This window comes from Netta rufina (genome assembly GCF_964035555.1).
Source record: "Netta rufina genome assembly, chromosome: 3".
NCBI classification, from domain to species: domain Eukaryota; kingdom Metazoa; phylum Chordata; class Aves; order Anseriformes; family Anatidae; genus Netta; species Netta rufina.
This window is the reverse complement of record NC_140125.1, coordinates 24,368,982-24,392,878: the sequence shown is the minus strand read 5'-3', so window position 1 is coordinate 24,392,878 and position 23,897 is coordinate 24,368,982. Positions and strand designations below refer to the sequence as shown.

General features: G+C 40.0%; 1 protein-coding gene across 1 annotated transcript in view; it reads left to right on the top strand.

Moving 5' to 3' along the window:
• Positions 1–4,588: 4,588 nt before the first annotated feature.
• Positions 4,589–23,897, top strand: part of SUSD4 (sushi domain containing 4) — a gene marked incomplete at both ends in the record, with an annotated part of 72,300 nt that continues 52,991 nt past the window's right edge. The window contains one exon of the mRNA XM_084284044.1: positions 4,589–4,709. Coding sequence (XP_084140170.1) covers positions 4,589–4,709 — 121 coding nt within the window. The remainder of the gene's footprint in view (positions 4,710–23,897) is intronic.

Sequence of the window (23,897 nt, the reverse complement as noted above, 5' to 3'; positions counted from 1 at the left end):
TCTAATAAAAACAAGGGCCAAATATACTCACAGGAGTAGTGGCAAGTACAATTTGGCTATAGGCAGAAAAGTACAAAAGCCTTTGTGTGCTCAGCTGAAGAACAGACCCCATAGTATGTGCTGTTCAGTTCAGTTCTCTGGTTAGCCAGATAGCTTTTTTTTTTTTTTTCTTCTGTAATCTCTTCTAAACCACTTTGATAAATATAAGTTAATTTTATGTTAATTAAATCATGGTTGTCATCAAACTGATCTTTAGGTTGGTAATTTTCATTAGTTATGTAGGCCAGTAGGAAACAAAAGTGTAGTGCATACTGAACCCTCCCTATGATACCATTTTTTTTTCTAATAAAATGTAATTAACACTAATTGGTGATACTACACTGATGTCTCATTATTAATGTTTGTGTATTGGTCCCAGATGTGGCTTTATGGTTGTCAGTGATAATGGTTCAGTGAAGAAAAAACATTTCTCCTTTCATATTATATGTCTTTTTCATCAGAGTGCCCTCACATTCAAACAGCAGTGACTATGTTTAGGAATGGGAAATCTCAATTGCCAGAACTGAGCATCTGCAGAATTAGGTCTCAACTGTTTAGGGCTGCTTTTCTCAAGCCACCATAATTGTTAGTGGTTCAGAATTTATCAAAATAATTATTCTCCTAATTGCATACCTGTTCTTGAAAGCACACTTACGAGGCAAGACTCTCTTAAAAGCAATCACCTTAAAGCATTCTGTTTAGAATAATTGCTTGCCTGCAATCCCTGCAATTACTGAAGGGACAATAATCATCTTCTTCAGGATGACATAGGTGAGAAAGCTTTTCTTTTTAGATAGGGGTGAAATGAAGCAATGAAATCAAGATTTCCAGAGAGGTGTAAGGGGGCAGGGTAGCCTCTTGTAGAGACAAGCAAACACAGTGTCACTGTGAAGAGGTGGGTCTCCAGGTGTGCTCTGAGAGGAATGAAAGCACACTTGGAAATAGAGTGGAAAATACTCAGGGACTCATTCACTCACATATATTAACATAAAGATATTGATATTGACTTTTTTTTTTTTTTTTTTTTTTGAAAAGCAGCTGTGTACACTTACATGGTTTAATGATGTATGCCTCACCCAGACACCTTATTTTACTGAAATCTAGGCTTATAAATAGTTCTGATTTAAAACAGAAATATAGCATATTCCAGGTACAAAGAAAATTGCTTGAATGTCTTACCTGATTTACAGAGAGGACTTAAACTAAACTGGTAAAGTAAGCAATAATTCATATGTTTGAAAATGTTTGAAAACTTGAGCCTGTTAGGAATACAATAAATATTGTATGTTCTTTGTTGTTATCTGCCATAACCACATGACAAGGTCATTATTAAATCTTAGCCCTTAATAGCTTTGCACCTTGCAAGGCATATAGAATTCCTTTTAGTATACTACTGCACTTAATCAAATGATGTTTAAATTATTTTCCTTACGTGTAGAATTTTGCATAAAAACATGATGTAAGTGGGCTGGGAGGCTAGGAAATAATTGTTCCTGTGGCCAATGAAAAAGGAAGCTGGTTTGTGACCAGGATGCCTGGGGGATGTATTGCAACAATACGAACTTACAGCCTGGAGTGATGTTCTGCCAACCAAATCTCAGTACTAGTCATTGCCGTGTTAGATTTTAATATACTTAATTGCAGGCTTCTGAGTTAAGCTGTACTTTTCTCCATGGACTGACCACCTCTATACTCATACAACTGCAACTAACCTGCCCTGATGTCTTCTCCACTGTCTCACACTGCCACAAATCTATTCTGTCATTCTCTTCAGCTACCATCACCACTACATGTACTTCACCCTTACTGGAATCCAATTAAAGAACAAACTTCACCTACACAACAGGCACATCACTGGGACAACTCTTTCTGGATTTTTTTTATGAGCAGGTAGAATATGGGTATGGATAAATAAAAAAAAAATACTTAATCTCCCAAAGACACACACTGCAACTTTTTGGATTACATCTCTGCTAGGAAATCAAAGGTGCGCGCAACCACGCTTAGGCCATAGGACCGACCAGCACAGGATGGCTGATCCCCATATCATTAAAGTTCTTTACTGTCCAAAACTGAGAAGCTGTACACAAACCACCACCAGGAAATAGACTCTGGCCCATAGTATCTCCTGAACCAGTCTTGGAACTGCTAGGTAGCCCAACCTAATGCTGTGATAACAATTTAACAATACAGAGAAATGCGACTTGGTGTCCTAGAACTGTCAAATGTACTTATGTAGTTGTACTGTCAGTGTCTATAGTGTCTATACACTGACAAAAGTAAAGAGATAAAGGTTTCATAAAACCATAGAATTATAGAATGATTTGGGTTGGAATGGACCTTAAAGACCATTTAATTCCAACCCCCTCACCCTGGTCCCACTAGACCAAGTTGCTCAAAGCCCTGTCCAGCCTGGCTTTGAACACTTCCAGGGATGGGGTATCCACATCTTCTCTGGGCAACCTGTTCCAGTGACTCACCACCCTTATAATAAAGAATTTCCTCCTTATATCTAACCTAAACCTACCCTCTGCCATCCTCCCTTATCCTATCACTACAATCCCTGACAGAGTCCCTTCCCACGTTTTCTGTAGGCCCCCTTTAGGTTTTGGAAGGCCACTGTAAGGACTTTTCCTCCTTGCAAGGCCTGTATGCATCTGGGTGTAAAGTCCCAACACACATTGAAAGCTTTGCATTTTAATCAGTGCAAAACAAGAGCAAGGCTAACTTGTGAGGAATATTATCTTTTGTTACTTTGACTTCTAAAATTAAAGCTATCAAATCTGTAACATAAAAATAAAGACCTCCCTATTACAGGTAATAGAAATTGCTGTATTATTCCTCTATCCTAGCACTTGCAGTAGCCAACAGCTTACTGGCTCAGAAGAAGTATCTCCACCACGTAATTGTGCCTGTGCTGTATTTGCTCAGCTTATGAGACTTATTACCAACCTCTTTGGGCTGTCTGGGAAGGTGAAGGTTCAGGAAATTGTACTTGGATGAAAAGGTTCTAGAGTTTCCAAATTTTCCTGTTCAAAAGGAGCAGCAAAGTGATAAAACAGCCTCAGATGAAAATCTGCAACATCTCCTTTCTTGATGGAAAACCTATATTGCCCTATAAGATGCCCCTTCTCTCCAGGGGAGAGTAAAGAGATAAAGAACTACACTTCTTGCAGTGCTCTTTGAACCAATACATGATGCACGCTGATTTGAGCAAAAATCTCCCTTGAATTACTTTAACTTTGATCATGGAGGAGACAGCTACAGGTAGCTGAAATGCTTAAATGCAGCTCCAGCCCTATGCATATTTTTTACCAGTATAGCCTATTAACATAAAATCATCAGGATATACCATGTCCATATATAACTGTTGGTGGGAGCCCACCTATCTTTGGGTTTGGCCTTGCTTTGCTATGCTTTTTCACAACTGTGTAACAAAACCTCGTTCCCGGGTTCCTGCCCCTCGTGTCCTGCTAGCACAGTGCACCTTGCACACTTGGAGGCAAACACGTCCAGGCTGGTCACTGCCCCATCCTGCTCAGCCCTCACAGACCTGCCCAAGACTTTGCCACACACCTTCACCAGCTTCAGAAATGTCACCTCTGCGGCTTCGAGGGCGACTCTGCAGCACCCGGCCGAGCTGTTCTCGCTCCACCAGCAGCCGGCGACGGGGGAATACCCCGGAGCTCCGCACGCCGCAGGTGGCGCCAGGAAACGGAGCCGCGCCGCGGCTGCTCAAGCCGTGAGACTGACTCACGGCCGTGAATTTCCCAGATTGACAAAATCCAGCTTCCTAACAGGCAAAAATCGCTTCAGCCGCCAGGCCCGGCCGGGCAGCCACTGGGGGAGCGCGCTCCGTGCTACACCCCCTCGCTCCCACGAACCGGGAGCGATGCGGCACCGGCATCGGTGCTCACCCTTGTCTCGCCCCCCGCCTGCTGCCTCCCCGGTGAAGCTCGGGGAGGGAGAAACGCGCTCCTAAAGCCTCCCCCCTCGGAGCCTCCCGCTCCGGACCTCCTTTAAGCGGCAGCCCCGGCCAACTTGGCGCACCCCCGACCCCGGGGCTCCCCCCGGCGGGTCCCCCTCGCCGCAGCCCTGCCATGCGTGTGCGTGGCGGCCGGTCCCGCAGCGCAGCAGGGCTGGCTCCCCGCGGCCGCGGCCGGGCGGGCCGGGCAGGTGGGCGCTGCGGTTCCCCGCCGCCCCCCTCCCAGGTAGGGCGAGCCGCGCGTGTGCCGCCGCGCGACCGTCCGTCCGTGTGTCTGTCTGTCCGTGGGTCTGTCCGTGGGTCTGTCCGAGGTGCCCCGCAGGTACAGCGGTGGCGGGGGCCGGGTGCGCGCCCCCGGAGGGGAGGGATGGGGAGAAGGGGGGACGGGGGGGGGGGCGGCGCGGGGGCCGCCGCAAGGCGCCGCGCGGGGAGCGGAGGCGGCGGAGGCGGCGGCGGCGGGGGCGCCCCGCGGAGAGCCGGCGCGCAGCCCCGGGCAGCGGCAAAGCCGGCGCGGCTCTCTTCGTTGCAGGCGGCGGCGCCCCGGATGCCCGTGGCGGGCAGAAGATGTGCCATGGGAAGCAGGCGAGCGGCGGCGGTGCCCTCCCGGCGGCGAGGCGGCGGGCGCTGGCCGCGGCGCTGTGGCTGCAGCTGGCGCTGAGCCTCGGCCCCGGGCCGGCGGCGGGCGGTGAGTGAGCGGCGGCGGCCCCGGCCCCGGCCCCCTCCTCCGCACCCCCTGCCCCGCGGAGCCTCCCCGAAGCCCCGGCCCGGCGGAGGGGGAGCGGGGAAACTTCCTCCCCCTGCGCCCGGCGCCCTCCGAGGGGAGCGAAGCGGGGCTGTCCCCCCTATCACCCCCCAAAAAAGCCTCGCCCCCGGGCGCCGAGCATCTCGCTGGGGACCGCAGCCTCAGCCCGGTCCCTGCTGGGGAGAGGTTGCGGGCGGGGGGTACAGCGCGGTTTTGAAACAGCGCGTTCTGTTTTTTTCTTTCTTTTTCCTTTTTTCCTTTTTTTTTTTTTTTTTTTTCTTAAATTAAAAACCAAACAGCCTTCCCCCAGCCCAGTCCCACTCGGACATCTCCTCGATCGCTCGCGGGGCAGATCCCCGCGCGGCTGGGGAAAAGCAGAAATCCGGGGATGAAGCAGGCGATTTGGGTCTAAAAACTGAGCGATTGGAATGTCCTTCAGCGCTCTCCTCGTGGAGGAAGGGCCAGTTCTTCTCTGGCCTTTTTCATTTTAATTACATTTTCACGCAGTCGTTTTAAATTGTTGAGCCTCTGAGATATTTTGAGCAGGTACATTTAATTACAAAATTGCTTGAAATTGATTCCATAATTAGATCTGGATTGCTGGAAAAGTCTTAAAGTAAACTGCTCTGCTGTAAAATGAACTTAGCTGTGATAATGAGAGCAGCTTCCTATTTCTACTCCGGCATGGCATTACATTTTTGTATCGGGGAAATAAGCCATTTCGTGATTGAATCACATCACTAATGGCAGGCAGAAATCAATATAAAAATTGCACGGGCTTCTTCTCATGCCAAAGGCATATGCCAAAATTTTCCAACTTGAATGCCTGAGCAGCTCCAATCCACATGTGTTTTCTGCCACTGAACATGGAATTGCTGAAATACCACTGAAGAGGACCTCAAGAGGTCATCTTGTCCATCCCCCTCCTGAGGTGATTCAGTCATAATTTTCTTTCTCAAGACTGTAATGACATTTTCCAATAGAAATCCCATGACTGCAAATGTGATTCCAGCTAAATAAGCTTTTAAACTGTTGCAGTCTCTGGTAATCCCTCTTTAGAAATCAATGGCATTTTCTGCAACTGCGTTACCCTTGGTTTCCCGGGCAGCTCACATTTCAGCATGGTGATGACATTCTTGTGCGTTCCTTCCAATTGTAGTCAGGTGAGCTCCTGTCCTTCTCTAGCTTCCTTTTTAAGGCTTCATTCATAAAAAAAAGAGAGACTGGCCCAAGGATCCCCTCCTCCCAAAAGCCATGTATATACTACTGTTTCATTGTCAACATTTATTTAGCTGATCGGTGCAAGAGGTTCTTTAAAATACAGTTTATGTTTCCCTTGAAAGTAGTAGTTTTCTTCACAGCCTGCAATACATTCTTCTGTGATGTTGATTGACGTTACTACCGATGCTTTTCACCTTGGCAGTGTAGCTAATTCTCTATCAAATTACATTTATAAGGCTTTTTAGGCTCATTCAAGAAAAAAAAAATTATTGTCCAGAGTCTAGGAAAAGGTAATACACCGAACACCTGAGCATGATTAAAATAACCGGTGAAAAAGATTTATTTCTCTTTCTAAGTTATTACTGCTATTATTTTCTAGTGTGGTTGTACTGGGAAGTCATGCACTATATAAATACCTGTAAATGTACAGATCTTTCATGTGGTTGATATATGGTTGATAGTTTTTTTTTCCATCTTGAATCATTTGAGTGGTGAAATAATGAGCTTTGTAATTATAGCAGAGGACTGCACATTAAGATTCCTCCTATTTTATGCTGTGTTGTGTCTGTGAGGAAGCTTACTGTGCTTACATAGCTCCCTGTGAAGGCTCAGCTTTTGAGTCTTCAGTCTGTGACCCAGAGTTTGAGAACTAAGCAGCTGTTATCATCAACCAAAGTTGTGGTTTCCCAGGACCTCTGCAAATTTTGTTTCTGCATTTTATGGATTTGTGTATCTAGATGGGAGGCACACAGCATTACTGACTACTTTGGAAAATGTAATCCCAAATTTCTCTTTATATCTTCTCATTATCCATTAAATAAGGATAATAGTACTTCTCTCAGAGATTTGAAAAGAGATTTGATGACATTTAATGAAAATACTATGGAGGTGGAAAAAATTTATTTCAAAAGCTTTAGAAAAACAGCATTGACAGGATGCTAAAATAAAAAGCATCTCACATATTAAAAATGAAAATGAATAGCTAATATTTTTCTCTAAATCCATCTACTGCTTATATTTTGGATTTCATTTATAGCTTCCTCCCTTCTTTATTTGATATCAGAATTTCATTCCTGTAATAATCCTATCATGACTTGTGTGACTCCTTCTATTTTCTGACTAAGCCCTATTGATTGTCACGTTCCACCATTTCACCCCAAATCAATACCACTTACGACTCCTTTTTTTTTTTTTTTTCTTGTCAATAACCCTACAGAGAATAACTCTGTTTATTACATTCTGACGTTCTCAAAAGTGGATCTAGCAGAAAATTTGCTATAGAAGTGAACTCAAATGAACAAACCTTTCAGATGTCAATATACCTCCTCATTCCTCCCTCATGTATTTAACTCTGCTGACACCAAGGATAAAGTAAATCTCTCACACTTCAGCTTGCAGCTTTCATCTAATCATCTTTGTTTATCTTGCTTTTTGCTATTATTCAGCAGTGAAAGAAAAAAAGAAAAGAAAGAAAATAAGAAGGATCAAGGTGGGAAGGCTAGTAACAGGAAAAACAGAACACATGAATGGATGGAGCTGATGACACGTTATTTTGGAGTTTTTAGCCATGTGCAGAGTTCACTGTGGTATTGAGAAAATAGTTGCAAGAATATATTTTTACATTTATATCAGATTCCTGGAATTATATTAAAATGTCAGGGGGAAAAATCTAAAAGGAAAAGGAGAAAAAAGTTCAGGAAACTTCTGGTTTTGTGGTTTGTTATGTGGCCTTGGAATTTTGTCATTGTCCCTGGATTGTCTCCTGGGCACATTCCTGTTTCTTTTTCCTAGGTCAGTGGGACACAAAATGTTCTTCTGCAATATTGGTCTTATGCATGTCTCCATGGAGAGGCTCAGGGCTGTGTGTCTGTAGGCTTGAATGGGGCCTTGGGCTATCACTTGGTCTTATCAGCTTGCCTCAAGCAGGGTCAGGCGTAATACTGCCCTTCTGGACAGATGTTTGTTTAATCTCATTCTCAAAAAGTTTTTCACAGCAGACATTCTGTGTAGCTGCTGCTTCTCAGCTTTGTGTTTGCCTTTCATGTTTGGTCTTCTGCTGCAGACTGAATATCTCCTGCTTCTTCAAACCTTTCTTACATCTATCTGCATCATACTTCATTCAGACCCAGTCTTGCTGACCCTCATCACCATGAGATATGCTGCCCATGTTTTTTTCTAGACCAAAGCTGAGTTTTTATAGCTTTGTGATTTTATTGCATAGCACTGAAGTCTTGGTTATGCCTGCCTTTGAATGTAGTGGCTACCAAAACCATATCCCTCAGGTTTCTATGGATGGGGTGCTTGTTTCCTTGGGGTAAGATATGTTTTCTGTGTGGTAATGAGGCAGACCCAAACTAGGGCTAATTTTTTGTCTATCTGCAGTTGCTTTCAGCAACAGAAACCACCCAAAGATTCCCTGTAACTTCTTTACATAAATTTTTCACATTATAAAGACTGTTTTCTGAAAAGTCTGAATGTTTCCTGATACATTAAGTCTGTAGTTAGTGTATTTTACTCACTCCTTCTTAATGTGTCTGCTTCACCTGTCAGACAAAATAGACATTTTGGCCTAGAATTGCCTGCACATTTTGCAAAATCATCAGATACTTTGCAGCATTGTTTTTAACATCCAACTTATTGGAGGAGCTGGATATTTTGCAAGGAACAAATTTCTCACGCTGCCACATCATCTCAGTTCAAGTCCTAAATCCCATGCAACTTCTGTTCCCCTCTTTGCAGACTCAGGTTGACATTTCAGTTCCATTTTGTGTCCAGTTTGTATCCAAGGGGCAAAGCCAGCCACATCTTAGCATGAGAGCTCATCACCCGTTATAGGGGCACATCCTCCCACCTGCAACCTTGGAAGAGGTGGGCATATTTGATGGATGAATCTCAAAACCAGTTTCTTAGCAGCTTGCAATAAGGTTTGTCCCTGATTTACTGTAGGATTAGGAGACTGAAGTCAGCTTCACTTCACCATTTTGCTCTCATTTCCAGAACCACACCAGAGATCTTTGATCTCTGTATTATGGATGATTACAACTTCAGAAGAATGGGTTAATTACTCTTTGCTTCATTATATCATCTGTAAAGTAGATAAGCAATTTATTTCATGGAAATGTTATGAGACAGTTGAAGAAAATGTGACAGGAGAGAAATATGAACTTTAGCAAAATATAAACTAAAGTAGTTCACCACAGTGAAAAGTTATGTAATATTTGTAATTTTTTGTTGTATGGGTTCCTAATTAAATAGTCTTAAAAAGATTAGGAAGATGTTATCTCTCTCTCTCTCTTTTTTTTTTTTTTTTTTTTTTTTTTTTTTAATTTTAGAGCTTTGTATGGATTTTTTTTTTTCCTATGGCCTGGATCACACGCTCTATTTTTTCCCCAAATATTATCTACCTCTGAGTGAAATTCATTATTTTACAAAGAAATACACAGTGTTCAAAGAAGTAAACTTTGCACTTGTGCTGTGCATTTCAGTGAGGATTTAGGCATGAAAAGGACAATGAAGCATTGTCCAAATTCATATTTGCTATATGCAAGTGCTTCTATGAACAAAACAAAAACAAATCGAAAAACCATGAGCTGCATTTGAAGGTTAACATAAACTGGTCAGAAAATGAGTTCAAGGGATAAAGTGGTGTAGTGTGTACAATTCAGTTTAGTAAGTGTAAAAATCAGCTTTGCTTACATATTAAGGAGGAAGAAGGTACATATATCATACCAAATTCAGCAGTTTAACTGTAAAACAAATATCTCTTCACTTGGTTTTACATCTTCCTCTCAGCTACTTTCTTTGATGTCACACAAGCAGAACATAATGAAACATCTTCCAGGTGGTACATCTACTCGATTTCACAGCGGAGCTGTGCAGTGGTGATTTTCAATGTACACACTTGCACCTTCTGACAGTCTTACACTCCAAATGGCAAGGTTGCCCGTGTGATTTGTCCAAGCTGAATTATTTCTTTCTCCATGTATTCAGGACAGTGGAAGAAGTTGTTGATGCCATCTGCGCAGACTGAGCACCTGCTGGTACAGTGCTCTTGTTGGGTCACCCTTGAATCATGAATCCTTTTGGCTTCTCATATCAACTTTCAAATTGTATAGCACCCATAACAGGTTGCTCTTCTGCTTGTTAGAAAGATTCAGTGACTTAAAGACATTTCACGTAAGAAACAGTTCTTTCCATAGACTGAGAAGAGATCCTCTGGATCTTAGTCCAGCATTTTGTTCTTTAAATAGAACATGGGGAAATTCCTAATCTACATTTGTATGATACAGCCTTCATAGTAGGAATTTTTGGTTGTGACTCTCCTATAACCGAAATGAGCAGCAGACTTCACGTAAATTGCTACTTAAGCAAATCACAGAGGAAGCTTTTCCAGTGTAGTTTATTTGCCTTACTCCTTTATGTCTGAGATAGCACAGGGCATTTTTCCAGATGCTGAAAGCCTGAATCTCCTCTTATCATTCTCCTGAATGATAATAAATAAATAAATAAATAAATAAATAAATGTTGTAAGTTAGGTTTCAGCACTGAAAAGTCGTATCACATGTTTTCTCAGAATGAACAGCACATATTAATAGAAATGATATTTCTGCTTTGCTCAGTCATGTGGTTCATGATAATAGTTTACACAAAAGCACAACATCAGAACAGTGTTACATGCACTTTTTAAAAAATTCTACCATACTTCAGTAGTTAGAGGAGAAGAGCTCTGCATGGCTATGAAACTTTGTGCAGACTGTGTCATGAGTGCTGTTGGGTTATACTACCCATTGCAGTTTAGAAATCAGTGGATACATGGGGACACTGTAAAATATAAGTTCAGATAACAACTGTTTGCTGATGAAAACAGAAGTTGTAATGTGAAGAACATAATGATGATGATGAAATAGAGATAGTGACTGGTTCCGCTCTGTTTAATTTGCTTACTGCAGGTGGTGAAGCTGTGTGAAACATAGAGATGAGAAGCACACCAGGGCTAAGGGTGCAGCAGAGCTGTGCAAAGCCAAGTTCTGCACTTAGTAAAAAATAACAAAATCTTACAAAAGCTTAGGTTTGCTTGGGAAATGAAAAGAGGAGACAGGGCTTACAATAGACTAAAGAAGAAAATAGGTTAGGTTACAAAGGGTTAGATTATATGGAAGCTGGCTTATCAACAGGATCATGAGATAGTGTCCTAAAATAATGTTTTTTTACTCTGGTAAAGAAAAAAAAAAAAGCTAATCAGGGGAATTGCTATTTTGCTGGACTCCCATTCCTGAGACTTGGAGAATACAGTAAAGAGAAGAGATAGTCTTTGAAAGCACAAAGCCTTTAGATCTTTTTTTTTTTTTTTTCTTTCTTTTTTTTTTTTTGGTAGAGCACAATGGCAGCACGTAAAGTTGTTGACCTGTCAGGAGACTGGAGAGATTCAAGAGAAAAGCTCTCATACATGCTGGGAAAGAGAAGATGCTCAGACATAGAAACCAGTAAAGTTGTATTCTGTTCTCACTTTTGTCATTAACATCTGTGAATGCAATACAGTTAAAAACAAACAAATAAATGAACAAACAAACAAAAACTCTGGCACAAAAATGTGCTTTCCGTGTTTCTGGAGGTAGGACAATAAGCTTGAGAGGAGAGTCACAGATATAGGACTGGAAAAGACCTCAGAAGCAGTTGTAGATCGTCCTCCAACCCAGAACAGGACCCACATTTATATCCTCACTGTCTGGGATACTCTAGGGATTTTGGTCTCTTGTGGAATTCCTAAGTGCTACTTCCTCCAGTGTGCTGCCTGTCAAAGTGTGCTAGTGCTGTGTCCATGGCCAGCCTGAGCGATGCTACCACTTCTGTGGCTCAGGGCTGGAAGAATCCTGACTGCTCCTACCCAGCAAAATGTCTCTGAAAAGCTAGATGTTAGTTAACAGTCTGACAGCTAAGGTATGGCTGCACATGCCCTACATACATTCATATATTGCTGCCAACACAGAAAGAGATTGTGATTCTTCATGGTTTAAGTTAATTTTTTCTGGTTTAGTTAAGGTCGCAACTGAGATTGTATTTAACATTAGATCAGAAATCTTGGCAGCAGCTTTCAAAAAGGACAGGTTTGCCTTGCCATTTTGGAAGAAATTGCAAGGATTTTCCAAAGTCACATGTGGAAAGAATCAGAAATAAAACTTGGGGATCTCATATTAAAAATGCCTAATTGCAAAACCTGTTATCTTCAGGGACATTAGACCAATGTACACATTATTTCACTGTTTATCTCCACTTAGACAAATAGTTGATATTTTGAGGGATATTTTTTACACATTATTTTACTCAGAGAAAACTCAAAAGACCCACTTAGAACTGTAAATAAATAATAAATAATTTGGTCTCCTGTAAATTGAACTTGTAAAATAGCTTGATTATGATTACTAGCTTTGCAGTAATCTTGAAGGAATTAAGACAAAATGATGCTATTATGAATAATGGTAAAAAATGAGAATACACAGACTTTTTCTTGGTCTTGTAAAATGCAAAACATCCTTCTCTCTTCTCAAGCATCCTCCAGGACCCCAGAAAGTACGGTACCATAGCTGTTTTGAAGGAGCATGAGACAGCTGCGACCACAACACTGACTCCTGCTCTATATTCCCCTTAGCTTCAGAGATAACCACCCTAGGCAGTCCTTCCCATTGTTGACTCTTACGAGTACACGCTCCCTTTTCTTGCACGCCTTTTTTTTGCTTTCTTCTGTGAGGCATGAAGTTCTTCTCTGAGGCCAGGAAAGATGCATGGAAGATCTTTTCACTATATGTAGCTACAGTTAATAGCACCTGGAGTTACATGGGGAAGCTGGAATGCATGATGTGGTGGCAGCACAGCACTCCTCCTGCACCTGGCTATAGCTATCCCAGAGGTGCAGTCATTTGTAGTCCTACCTCTTTCTGGAAGCATTAAGCATGCATATTTATCTGAAACAACAAAATCCTTAATTTACACACCTTATAATGACTACACCTTTTTTTTTTTTTTTTTTTTTTTTTTTTTCTTTTAACATCTTTTATACCCCTATACAAATTACTCTGCTGTAGTCTGGTCTTCTGGCAGCATTCAGGTACCAGTAGCAGTATAATATCCACACTTTAAAGCTCTCTCTCTTCCTCTACCTATATGACTCATATTCCAAAAAATAAGGTTGTTGTTTCAAGCTTCAGCCCCTTATCTTTTTGAAGAATGGCACTCAGAAATGATTGTCCAGATGGAAGAGTCCATCTTTCAAATACAGCAGAGACATTCACTGCTGATAGCCCGTGCCACTGTTGCCCTTATCCACTGTGTTTATCTCAGGACCCAGCACATGAGGGATACTCTCTACTACTCATTTCGTCAAAGTCAGTCTGATTCAAAGAAGCCTGGCTACCTTAGTACAACGTGAAAATCCCAGTGAAAGTATTCACCAAACAGAATATGCAAATTATGGCAAAATGTGAGCAGCTGAAGTGCAGCTCCATCATATCTGTGATTTCCTTGAAATTGGGTCACTGTGCAGCACACTACTGCATGCTGCCTGTACAAAGTGCAGTGGAAGAAATTTCAGGAAAGGACTCACAGACCAGCAGGAGTATCTGGTTGTACAGGGAAGGCACATAACTGTCTTTGTATACACTTGTGCATTAATGCACTTAAGTGTGCCCATATTAATCTTACATGCAGATAGCTAGCTAGATGCATGCATATATGGTGGATATGAGTAAGAAACACAAACAAACAAAAGAATAAAAAAACCAGCAATGAATTGTTAAAACATGCTATTCTCACTGAGACTCATTTCAAGGTTCTTATGCTTCTTCTTACAAGGTTGGTTTTCATACTGGAAAATAGATGAGTGTTGCCTTTAGTGGTTCCATTTGTGTGCGAAGGTGATACTGAATGGAGAACAGAATAGAGTTGAGTGTATTTAGATTCTATTTCATTTTTATTTCATATACAGTAATAGTAAAGAAGGGGTTCTTCATTCCTCAAACCTATTCCATTTTGAAGAGAAATCCATAAGATAAATCACATTCACTGGGGGGGGGGGGGGCATTTTGTCAAAAACAGGCTGAAAATGCCTTTTAGAAGTACCCTTAATGTGATGTGAGGTGTCTTTCCTAGATGCTACTAATAGACATATTTTCCAACTCTGGGTTCAGCATGTGTGAAAATTTTTTTTGGTTCTTCCCAAAAGCTCTCCATGAGACCTTGTACATAAAGGAAATATATCTATGCAGTTCAGAAAGCTGCTATGTCAGCCAGGCCAAGTTTATGGGGACCTCATTTGAGAAAGCAGACTGAAAAAATTGTATTTAAAACATTCTTTTAGAATTTCAGCGTTATTAAATTATAAAAATGTAAGGCGACACTCATTCAAAGGGGCTCGGGATTATGTCAGCTAAAAAGATTTTGTTGCAGTGCATTAATATCTCAGGTAAATGACTCATTACATTTGCCTTCCTGGCCTCTTTAAAATGGTGATTTAAAAATGCAGAGTTCCAGAGGAAATAGTTACATGTCTGATTTGAAGTCTGAAAATTATTTTTTTCCAAGGAAACAGTGTAAGAGCCCCCAGTTACAACTGTGTAGTCACCTTAACACTTGATGTTTATGGTCACTTTTTGACGTACTTAATCTCAGTTTAATTCTTTGGTTGTTTTATCAGAGGAAAAAGCATCATTTGCTACTGTATCTACATAGATACTGTTAGAAAACATTCTTTTCCATATGCTGATTTTTTTCTGTCTCTGCAGTCAAGTGATTCTGTTATAAAATCTACAAAACTAAAGCAGCACAGGGAGCTGCTGCAGAATTTCAGAAGCCATAGAGAGTGGCAGCATACCGTGAATAGTAACACAATGCTGCTATCTGCTAGCTTGGATATACCATTTGCTGTTGTTTCCCCGATCTGAACTTTTTTGGAAATAGGGTGACGTGGGGATTTTCCTATTCATCATTTTTCCATTTCTCCAGTGAATTTCCTTTCTCACTCAGAAGCAGTACTTCAGTCCTAGAGGGCTCTGATCAGCCAGCATTACTTCCAGTACCCACAAGGGCAAATTTGGATCTTCAACTTTGTCTCCTAAACCTGACCTTGACAAATGAAGAGGTAGGGGTCTGTAGAGGTTGTATAAGGTGAAGAGATTTGGCCTTATGAAACTGTTCTCAAATAAAAGAGTATAGAGTTCAGAGGCATCTGTCTGACCTGGATGGGCAGTTCTCCCAACTGAGTCAGGAAGTTCAGGTACTTCCTTCATGTACTCCTGGTAAGGCTGTTTTTTTTTGGCACCATGCTCAGAGTCCATGTCCATGTCCCCATTTGGTAAATTTTTATGCTGCTGGGCATGTGAATGAAATCTTCCTGTCCTAATGCTTAGTGAGTAGACCTAACAGGGATGTGAAAAGGCCACAAGCTGGGAGGGGATGCTGGCTTCAACTTCAGACAGCTCTTTGTATATACTAGTAGGAGGATTCTCATTTATCAAGCTAGCTCACAGCAACCTGGGAGGTCAAGAATTCTTTCTTCAGGCACTCTGAAGACCACTCATTCTTGTCCTCCTCCTTGCGAGTCTTGTCAGTCCAGAGTTATCTCCTCCTCTGACCTACTTTCAAAAGTGCTTACCTGAAAATAAAATGAACAGTTGGACAACTGCCTTTTCTGGGAGATACTTCTGGAAAGTTACAAGGCACTTTAACAATGCTTAATATGCTTCTTTCATAATTTGGCTGCTGTTCAGCCTTCTACATATTATTTGGTCTATCTGTCTAGATCAGCTAGCTTTTTAAAAATTCTTGACAAACACTTGATAGCTATTTTAACTTGATCTCTAATACCAAAAACAGATAGAAAAAGAAAAAGAAAGTAAGAAGACAGGTTGTCTGCAGCAAATGGGGAAAGGCAAAAAAAAGGAAAACGAAGGTTTAAGGGATATGCTACTTGGAGGGTTATATATATCTTCCTTTTCCTTCCCAACAATGGTAACGGTAATTTCAGTCTTGACTCTCTTATTGGGCTTGAGTGGGTTATTTTTGTTTATTCCTGAACTATCATGTAGAGATTTGAAACCAAGAACAGGTAGGTGCCCACTTACTTGTGCTTGTGTTCTTAATAACATTTTGTGTGTAGCAGGAAGAGAATGATTCTGTGCATATAAGCCTAATGACCTGAATTTGTAAAGTTAAATAGCAACATTTCTGCTGGCATGACTCACTATTATTTTTAGCTCTGAAGGGGAGATAGTGGATCAAAGGTTCATCTTTCCACACCAGTTGTGTCTTTTGTTGAACAATCTGATCTTACTGAGAGGTTTAACCTTCCTGCTTCTGTTTTTAATCAGACTTCTTCAAGATGCTATGCATCTGTTCTGTCTCTTTTCATAATAGCCTCACTCTTTGAGAGAATGTCTCTCTGCTCCTCTTGTGTGGTAGGGATCCTTGCTTAGTATTTCTGAGGACTGTGACTTTGGAACATGAATTGTTGCTAGAAACAAAGGAAAAGGTAACTGATGTAACTGAAACAGCAACAGAGAAGTTTTGCATGGGTTTCATGCTAGTCAAAGCATTTCCATTCAGAATGCTAGCTGTTTTATTTTTAAAGAATATTTTTCATGGGTAAATATTTTGGAGATGATGACACAATAAAGAAAGAATTATATTTTCCCACGTGATAACCGATCCAGACTCAGCTTGGAAAATTACACTTATTCTGAAAGCTTTTGTTACTCGCTTTATACATGAAAATGTCGGTCCTCCTCCCGAACACCGGCTACGTGTGTTGAGGCCCTGCTTCAAGGACGTGGTCAATCATCACTCATTTGTGGGAAGTAGAGAGTAATTTCTTTCCTCTGCACTTCCACATAGCCTTCATTTATTTTATTAGTTTGTTTTCCTCCCTTCTTTTTATTTTCCCTTTCCCCCTCCCTTTTCCCCTTTCCCTTTTTATTTCCCTTAAGTTAAATTGTTTAGTTCATAATAATATTTATTATTATTATTATTTCCCTTTAATTAAATTATCCTTATCTCAACCCGTGAGTTGTTCTTTTCTTTACTTCTCCCCCTCCTCATCTAAAAGAGGGGGAGTGAGAGAGCGGTTGTGGGGTTTAGCTGCCCAGCATGGTAAAACCACCACAGTCCTTTGCACAGATCAGCAGGTTGTGTGGGCTCTTTGTTCCTACTAGGCTTACCTGGGAAATGAACTGCTCATTAAAATCCACTGTTGCACCCAAGCAACGCTAACCTTGAGTTTCTAAGTAAAGATGAGTGAAGGGTGCTAGCAGATTTGGAAGAGAAAAAAGTTAAGTGACTTTGGTGGCTAGGAACTGTTTTAGAATTGGTTTAGGCACTTACGTACATTTAAAATCTACAGACTTTCAGTGAAACAAAATTTGAAAAACGCCTTTGTAATTTACACTGAATTATTTTCAGAAAGCATCACCCTTTCCTTTTCTAAAGCAAGGTGTAAAAGATGCTCACTGAGTCACACACTGAAGTTTTCTTCTTTCTAGTCTAAAGAGAGTTCTTCTTGGGTAAAGCACCCTAGATGCCTGTAGGTCCTTCACAGTCAGCACTACAGATGTCTTTGGAAGTTTTTCTTTAAGCTCACACTTCTTTTGCTAATGAACAGTGAGCTCAGAGCTGTGTGCAGAGATTTCTCTTCATTATTGTGAGTAGATAACTAATTTTATTATCTGAGGAGGATACAAATCTTGAACTAGTCTGAGGTATGGGATGGGCAAGCAACATGCTGCTGCCTTTCAGATACTTGCTAATAGGATGACCAAAGCAAAAACAGATTACATGGGGTTTAGGTCTTTGACAGTAGCTCATAGTGGTTATGCAGCATATTTGATAAGGAGATTTCTGCATGTATGTACATGAAAGTGAAGAAAAGAATTTTTATTTATTTACGCTTTTAATCACAGTGGAAAACAGCACATACTGAAACCTTTTACTGGGGAAACAAACAAACAAATGTATTCAAATCTAATTTGAATTATTTCCTAAGAAAGACATATAATGGTGAATATGAATTGAGTGATACTAGTCTGTCCCCCATAATCAAAACTCATTCTGCTACATATGGAAGATTTATTGCAACCAAAGAGGGCTCAGATAAAGGGCAGAGAAAAAGGAATACAGGGGAAAAACGTGCCTTGCATTATCAAGGGACTGCAAACTTAGATAAAGTAAGACACGGACATTTTGTCAAATAAGTTGGGTATGTAAGTTTAAAGCTTGCTCTAGGCAGTTTTAACTTAGCCAGCACTAAGAGCAGCTGATAACCCAAAGTGACACTGACCTTGGCAGACTCACAAGGGTAAGCTTTGCACAGGGATGAATTATTTCTTGATCAGCTGTTCAAGTATGAGAGGCACTGTCCAGTTTTCCTTCTGTATTGATTATGGATCTTTTGTCCCAGAGCAGACATTGACTGCAGATAGTGAAATTAGAATCAGTCTATGTTTATTTAAGCTCTTCTGTATCCATTATATGATAACCTGGGGCACAGTGATGCCACTGAGCTTTCTCTGCACATCTCCTCCTTTTTTCCCCACTATTTCTCTTTAAAGCCACAATGCATAGAATAGGAAGCATGGTTTTGTTCAGCAACTACCTGTACAATCAAGCTCTTTTGTCTGGCTATTGTTGGCTTTTTGTTGGCTTTTTTCTTGTTGTGTTCATGTCTGAAGGATGCCTCATGACCTTTGCTTATGGACATGTAATTGCAGTTGCAGGGGTTGTTTTCAAGTATCTTATGTGGCTGCTTTGGAATTGTCAGTGTTTAGAGATGCAGTGGAGGCAATTTAGCCACATTGACACTATTTTTAATCCATCCTCTCTGTGCTGAATCACTGTACCTCTTGCTAAATATGTCAGGGTCCGTGGGTGTTGAATGCTGCTGGGATGTAAATCCTTTTTCTTATGAGGAGCTATCCAGGCTCAGGAAATAAAGTGCCACGATGGGAACAGAGCTCATTTGTACCCTCCCTATGCAAACTGCAGCATTTTCTAGTTGCTGAATAGGGAAGCTCTAGAGTCACATTATAATCCAAGCCCTTGTCTGGAAGGTCATAAACTGCAATCCAGTGGGCAGAGCCTTTTGTTTTCATGGACTAACAGAATGCTGTCAATGCCAAAAGCCCCACAGGTATTCTCATTTCAGGTTTAATAGATTAAAATTAAAATGCCTGTGGTAAGTATGTATATGTATATACCCAAGGGTATCAGATAATATATATATATATATTATATATTATATTTATATAATAAATATATAATAATAATAATTTATAATAATATATAATATATAATAATATATACAATAATTTAATATAATTATATATAAATATATATAAATTTATATATAATTTATAATATATATTATATTTTATATAAATTATATTATAATATATATTGTTATATATTGTAATAATTGACATATATATTGATATACTATGATATATCATATAAAATATTATATATATATTGATATAATTTATATATATATTATCTGATACCTTAGGGAATCTGATGGCTTCCCTTCTATGCATTTTGTTGAGTGACTTGCTGGGGTCAGAGATATTTTCGCACATGCTACTTTGCCCACCTGCTCTGTATGCTTTCTCAGATCCCCTGAGTAGTCAGAGAAGCAAAACTCAGAGGACATCTGCTCTCTCTGTTCTTCAGAGAAAAGAAATTGTGTCAACTACAATACTCTGCTTGGATGCAAGAACCTGAGCTGGCAATAAAAAATGGATAGTATAACTGCCATGTAAGGCTGGTTGCAGAAAGACTCCCAGTCACCTAGGTTTTAGTAGTGGTCATTGAGCTACAGATTAGACAGTAATGATTTTGGACAGCTGCATTTTTTATTTGTTTGTTTCTCTGTTAGACATTTAAATAACGGATGTAATACTGTGATGTGAAATGGCTTCATTTATAAAATTTGCTTTAACAGCATGACCTTTAAGACACTAGCACACTGCAAGATGCAAGCTCTTTATGAGCTAAATCTCTGTTGACAGCACATGATGGATTCGACTTTGCAGATGGGACAGGTTTCCTTACCATGCCTCAACCTGTCTTCTGATTACTTGCACACAGATCTAGCCACTGACTAACCAAAAATGTTAGTATGTTAGTATGACGAACCAAAAAGTTAATGCTCAAACATACCCATTTACACATATGTGAACGCCCACTGCTTGCTGAATTGCTTGAGCAAAAAATATACTTGTACACAATTATCCTGCTTTTATACTTGTGTAATACAGAATGAAAAGTTATGCAGCCAGAAATAGGAGCAGGAGTTTGAAAAGCTGACTTGTAAAGAAAAAAAAATCAGAAATGAGTGGTGAATTGGTGTATATTAAAAAGAGGGCTGAGTACCACAGGGATTTGTACTTGTTCATTGATCCCTTTCCCTTCAATAGGTCATCACTTGTTAGCTCCAAACCTAAAGCTGCTTTCCCCTGAACACTTTCTCTTACTGAACTCTCATGGGATACCTATCTGTCTCATAGCCCCAAGTCACTGATGCTGATTACCAATAATTACTGTCAGTTTTGAAGGGAAAGACAGCACATGGGCAAAGAGACCGAGCTGTTTTCCTGTCCCTGACAGTTTTACATTTAGCAGCTAGTTGTCACAAGGCTGCTGCTGTGGCCTCTCCTATGTACTTTCTGAGTGTAAAGACAATAGAAGATACACTTTAGGCTGCATCAGAAGCAAAATGTCAAAACTGAGTACGTAGAGGAATTCAGTTTTAGATTTTTTTTTTTTTTTTTTTGGTTTATACATGGACTTCAAACTGTACAATATAGACATTGAAAATATTTTAAAATATAAAATCTAGAACATTTTTTTTTTAATCTTTATGCCAATTTTAGGAATTGTAGTAGGCTAATGCCTAACATGACACAATTTTTCTGCCCTACCTGATCCTGTAACTTGTAAAACTGAGCAGAGGATATGGTTCCTCTGAAGGCTATATGGTGACTACAGTTTATTTGGGCAACTGATGACTTGCATTTCTTTTAGGTCCCAGAGTTCCTTCATTTAATTCAAAATATTTGCCTGAGGCTGAGCCCTGACACATGAGGTGGCATCCCAAGATTGATTATTAACATGAAAAGAAGCACTGGGGAACAGAAGCTTAATCAAAGGACTTAATTTTCACAGGTGGTCTACTTCAAATTTCTAGTAAATGTCCATGAAAGCTGTGTTTTCATACCACCTTTCAAAACTGGACAAAACCTAAGACACCTTAATTGTATGACACCATTATTGAGGAATATCTTCTGGCCACAGTACTGAAATGTCTTTAAAAAGTGAACATCCTTCCAGTGTTCTGCAAAGGCAGGAAATATTAAATACAGACTACTGTGACAGCTTTGGATTCATAACACAGCCAAATGTGGCCCATTACATTTACAAAAAGGATGTCGAGCAGAATTTATGTAAAAGAAAAAAATAAATAGCAAAATAGCACTTCTGAACTATTTTACCTCTGATTGAGAATATTAGACAAAAGAAATGTATTTTAATAATACATTCAGTACAAATTTGCATTGAAATGGTACTGCTGTTAAAGGGTTTGTTATAAACTGCTATGTAAATAATCTACTTTTAAGCAGGTTCAAAATATCTATTTATGCAATATAGCAGTTAGAAAAATTAGTACATAGTTTAAGACTGACAGTAGCTTACTGTATTCAACATCTTTGGTTTATATGGCAGAACATTTTTCACTTAACTACATATTTAAAAAAAAAAAAAAAAAAAAGCGAATACCAAGAAACATACTGTGCACATGCAGGGAAGTTCAACTTGCATAATGAGTCAACTACAACCAGGGAATTAATTACTAAATCTGACAATTTGTAAGTAAATGTTCTCCTGTGCCTCTTTGTTATACAGGTTATTTATCAATAGATAATGCTATATATGCTATGAAATGAGTGAAATAAGACAAAAAAGTTTCTAAGTAGATGAATTTCAAAAACTGGAATGACACACTGGAACTACAGTCTGATCCCCTTGGACAGACCCAAGGAAGGAATCATCTTCTGTTCAGCCACACTGTTAATTGCTGCTTACTCTGTCTGCAGAACTGCTTACTGAATAGGGTGCCTGCTAAACAAAGGCAATGCCTATGTCATCTTGGTCTTTTAGTGTCTCTCAATGATGTCCCCTTCCTTCTGAGTCCAGTTCCTGAGTCTTGGTTTTATTCTCAGAGTGCTGACTCTGAACTGAGAAACTCTACCATGGCCTTTGGGTGAGATCATGTATTCTTTGCAACCAAAAAGAAATGCACCATATGAGTGCATTCACCTCTTTTCCTTGTCTTGTTCCAAATGTCAAGTTTAACATTCAAACTGCAGTTATTTAGTAGTCAGTTAAATAATCTTAATATTGTTCCAGGTTTGTGTTTGTGGGGATTTCATGTAGTACACTCCTGGAATGGAGTGAAATGTATTCTACCTACCCATTCTTCAGTTCTTCATGCCAATATGAACTCAAGCGTTTGCTGGAGGCAATGACTTCTTAAGTCAAACAAGTTATGTTTATTTAAGCTTGGATATTCTATCCACTCCATGAGAGCAGGTTTTGAAGTGATTTTTAAGGATGAATACCTCTCTCTTATTCAAAACCTGAGTGAATGTATCTTCTGTTCATGAGTGAAATGGTTACCACACTCACTCACAGGTATTGTCCCTGCTGTGGCCTCGACACATGGCTTCCTCAAGCACTGCTTGTGCCTGTATGTACTGTTGGATTCCCTAGACATGGTTTTGGCTTTCTTCTTCTAGTTCATATGACCACATGGAAAAGCTGTTGTGTGAATCAAAGGCAATGCCTGTCCATAGGGCACTTCAAATGAGCTGAGCCACTGCTATTCCACTGTATGTTGGACTTCTCATGCAGATGCTACTGAGATGTCTCTGTGCATCCAAGACACAATGGCAGGATTCCCACTCACATCCCACTTGCAGTGTGAGTTTATTTCAAGGGTGGAGACCTGTGACTTCTTACTGGAAGTCTGAAGGCATAAATATAGCTGAAGTAGTTGTTACCAAATTGCACTTGTATTCAGTTTTGAAAGTGATATATTATTTTTCAGTGATTTATTAGCATTGCTAGAATGGACAACTCAGGTAAAAGATCTTACAGCTTCAATATGGTAATGTTACCATATACATATAGTATGTGGAAAATTATAATTCGGACATGTGTCTATGTAGGCTGAAGAAAGCAATGGAGCTGGTTTTCTGCCTCAGTTTTCTCAATGTCCTGTGTGTATTTTATAAAACACTTTGGTTTTATAAGCAACCATTCACACATTCTGTTTCTCTTCTGATCACTTGTAGCTTCCAGTATGTCCTTGTACTAGGTACAGTCCTTTGGGATGCAATAGTGATTTATTGATAATAAATCTTGTATTCATTTTTTCAAACAAAAGAATCAATCTTACTAATTTTCAGCCAGCTTTTGCATTGAGAGAGAACTGCAGAACTAATGGGAACTATACACTTCAGCTTTCACAGTTCTAAGCTGGTTGTCCATGTGCATCTTTCTAATCTGTAAACAACATGTCCAGTATTAGAACTTTCTCTGCAAAAAAAAAAAAAGTCAAAAAAGCAATCAACTTGACAATGCAAATCCACCCTTTCCTCTACAGTACATTAAACAAAACTATAACATGGCTACATTTTTTTTTTTCTTATTGCTTTTTCTACTTGTTCTCAGTGAGAAAATCACTATTGTAAAAGCTAGACTATGGCATGAGTCAGGTAATTATGCCAGAAGTTGAAAAAGATGTAGTGTGCTTTGGCTATGACTTGTGTGGCTTAAGTCATACATGACTTAACAGTGGAAGAAGTATTTATC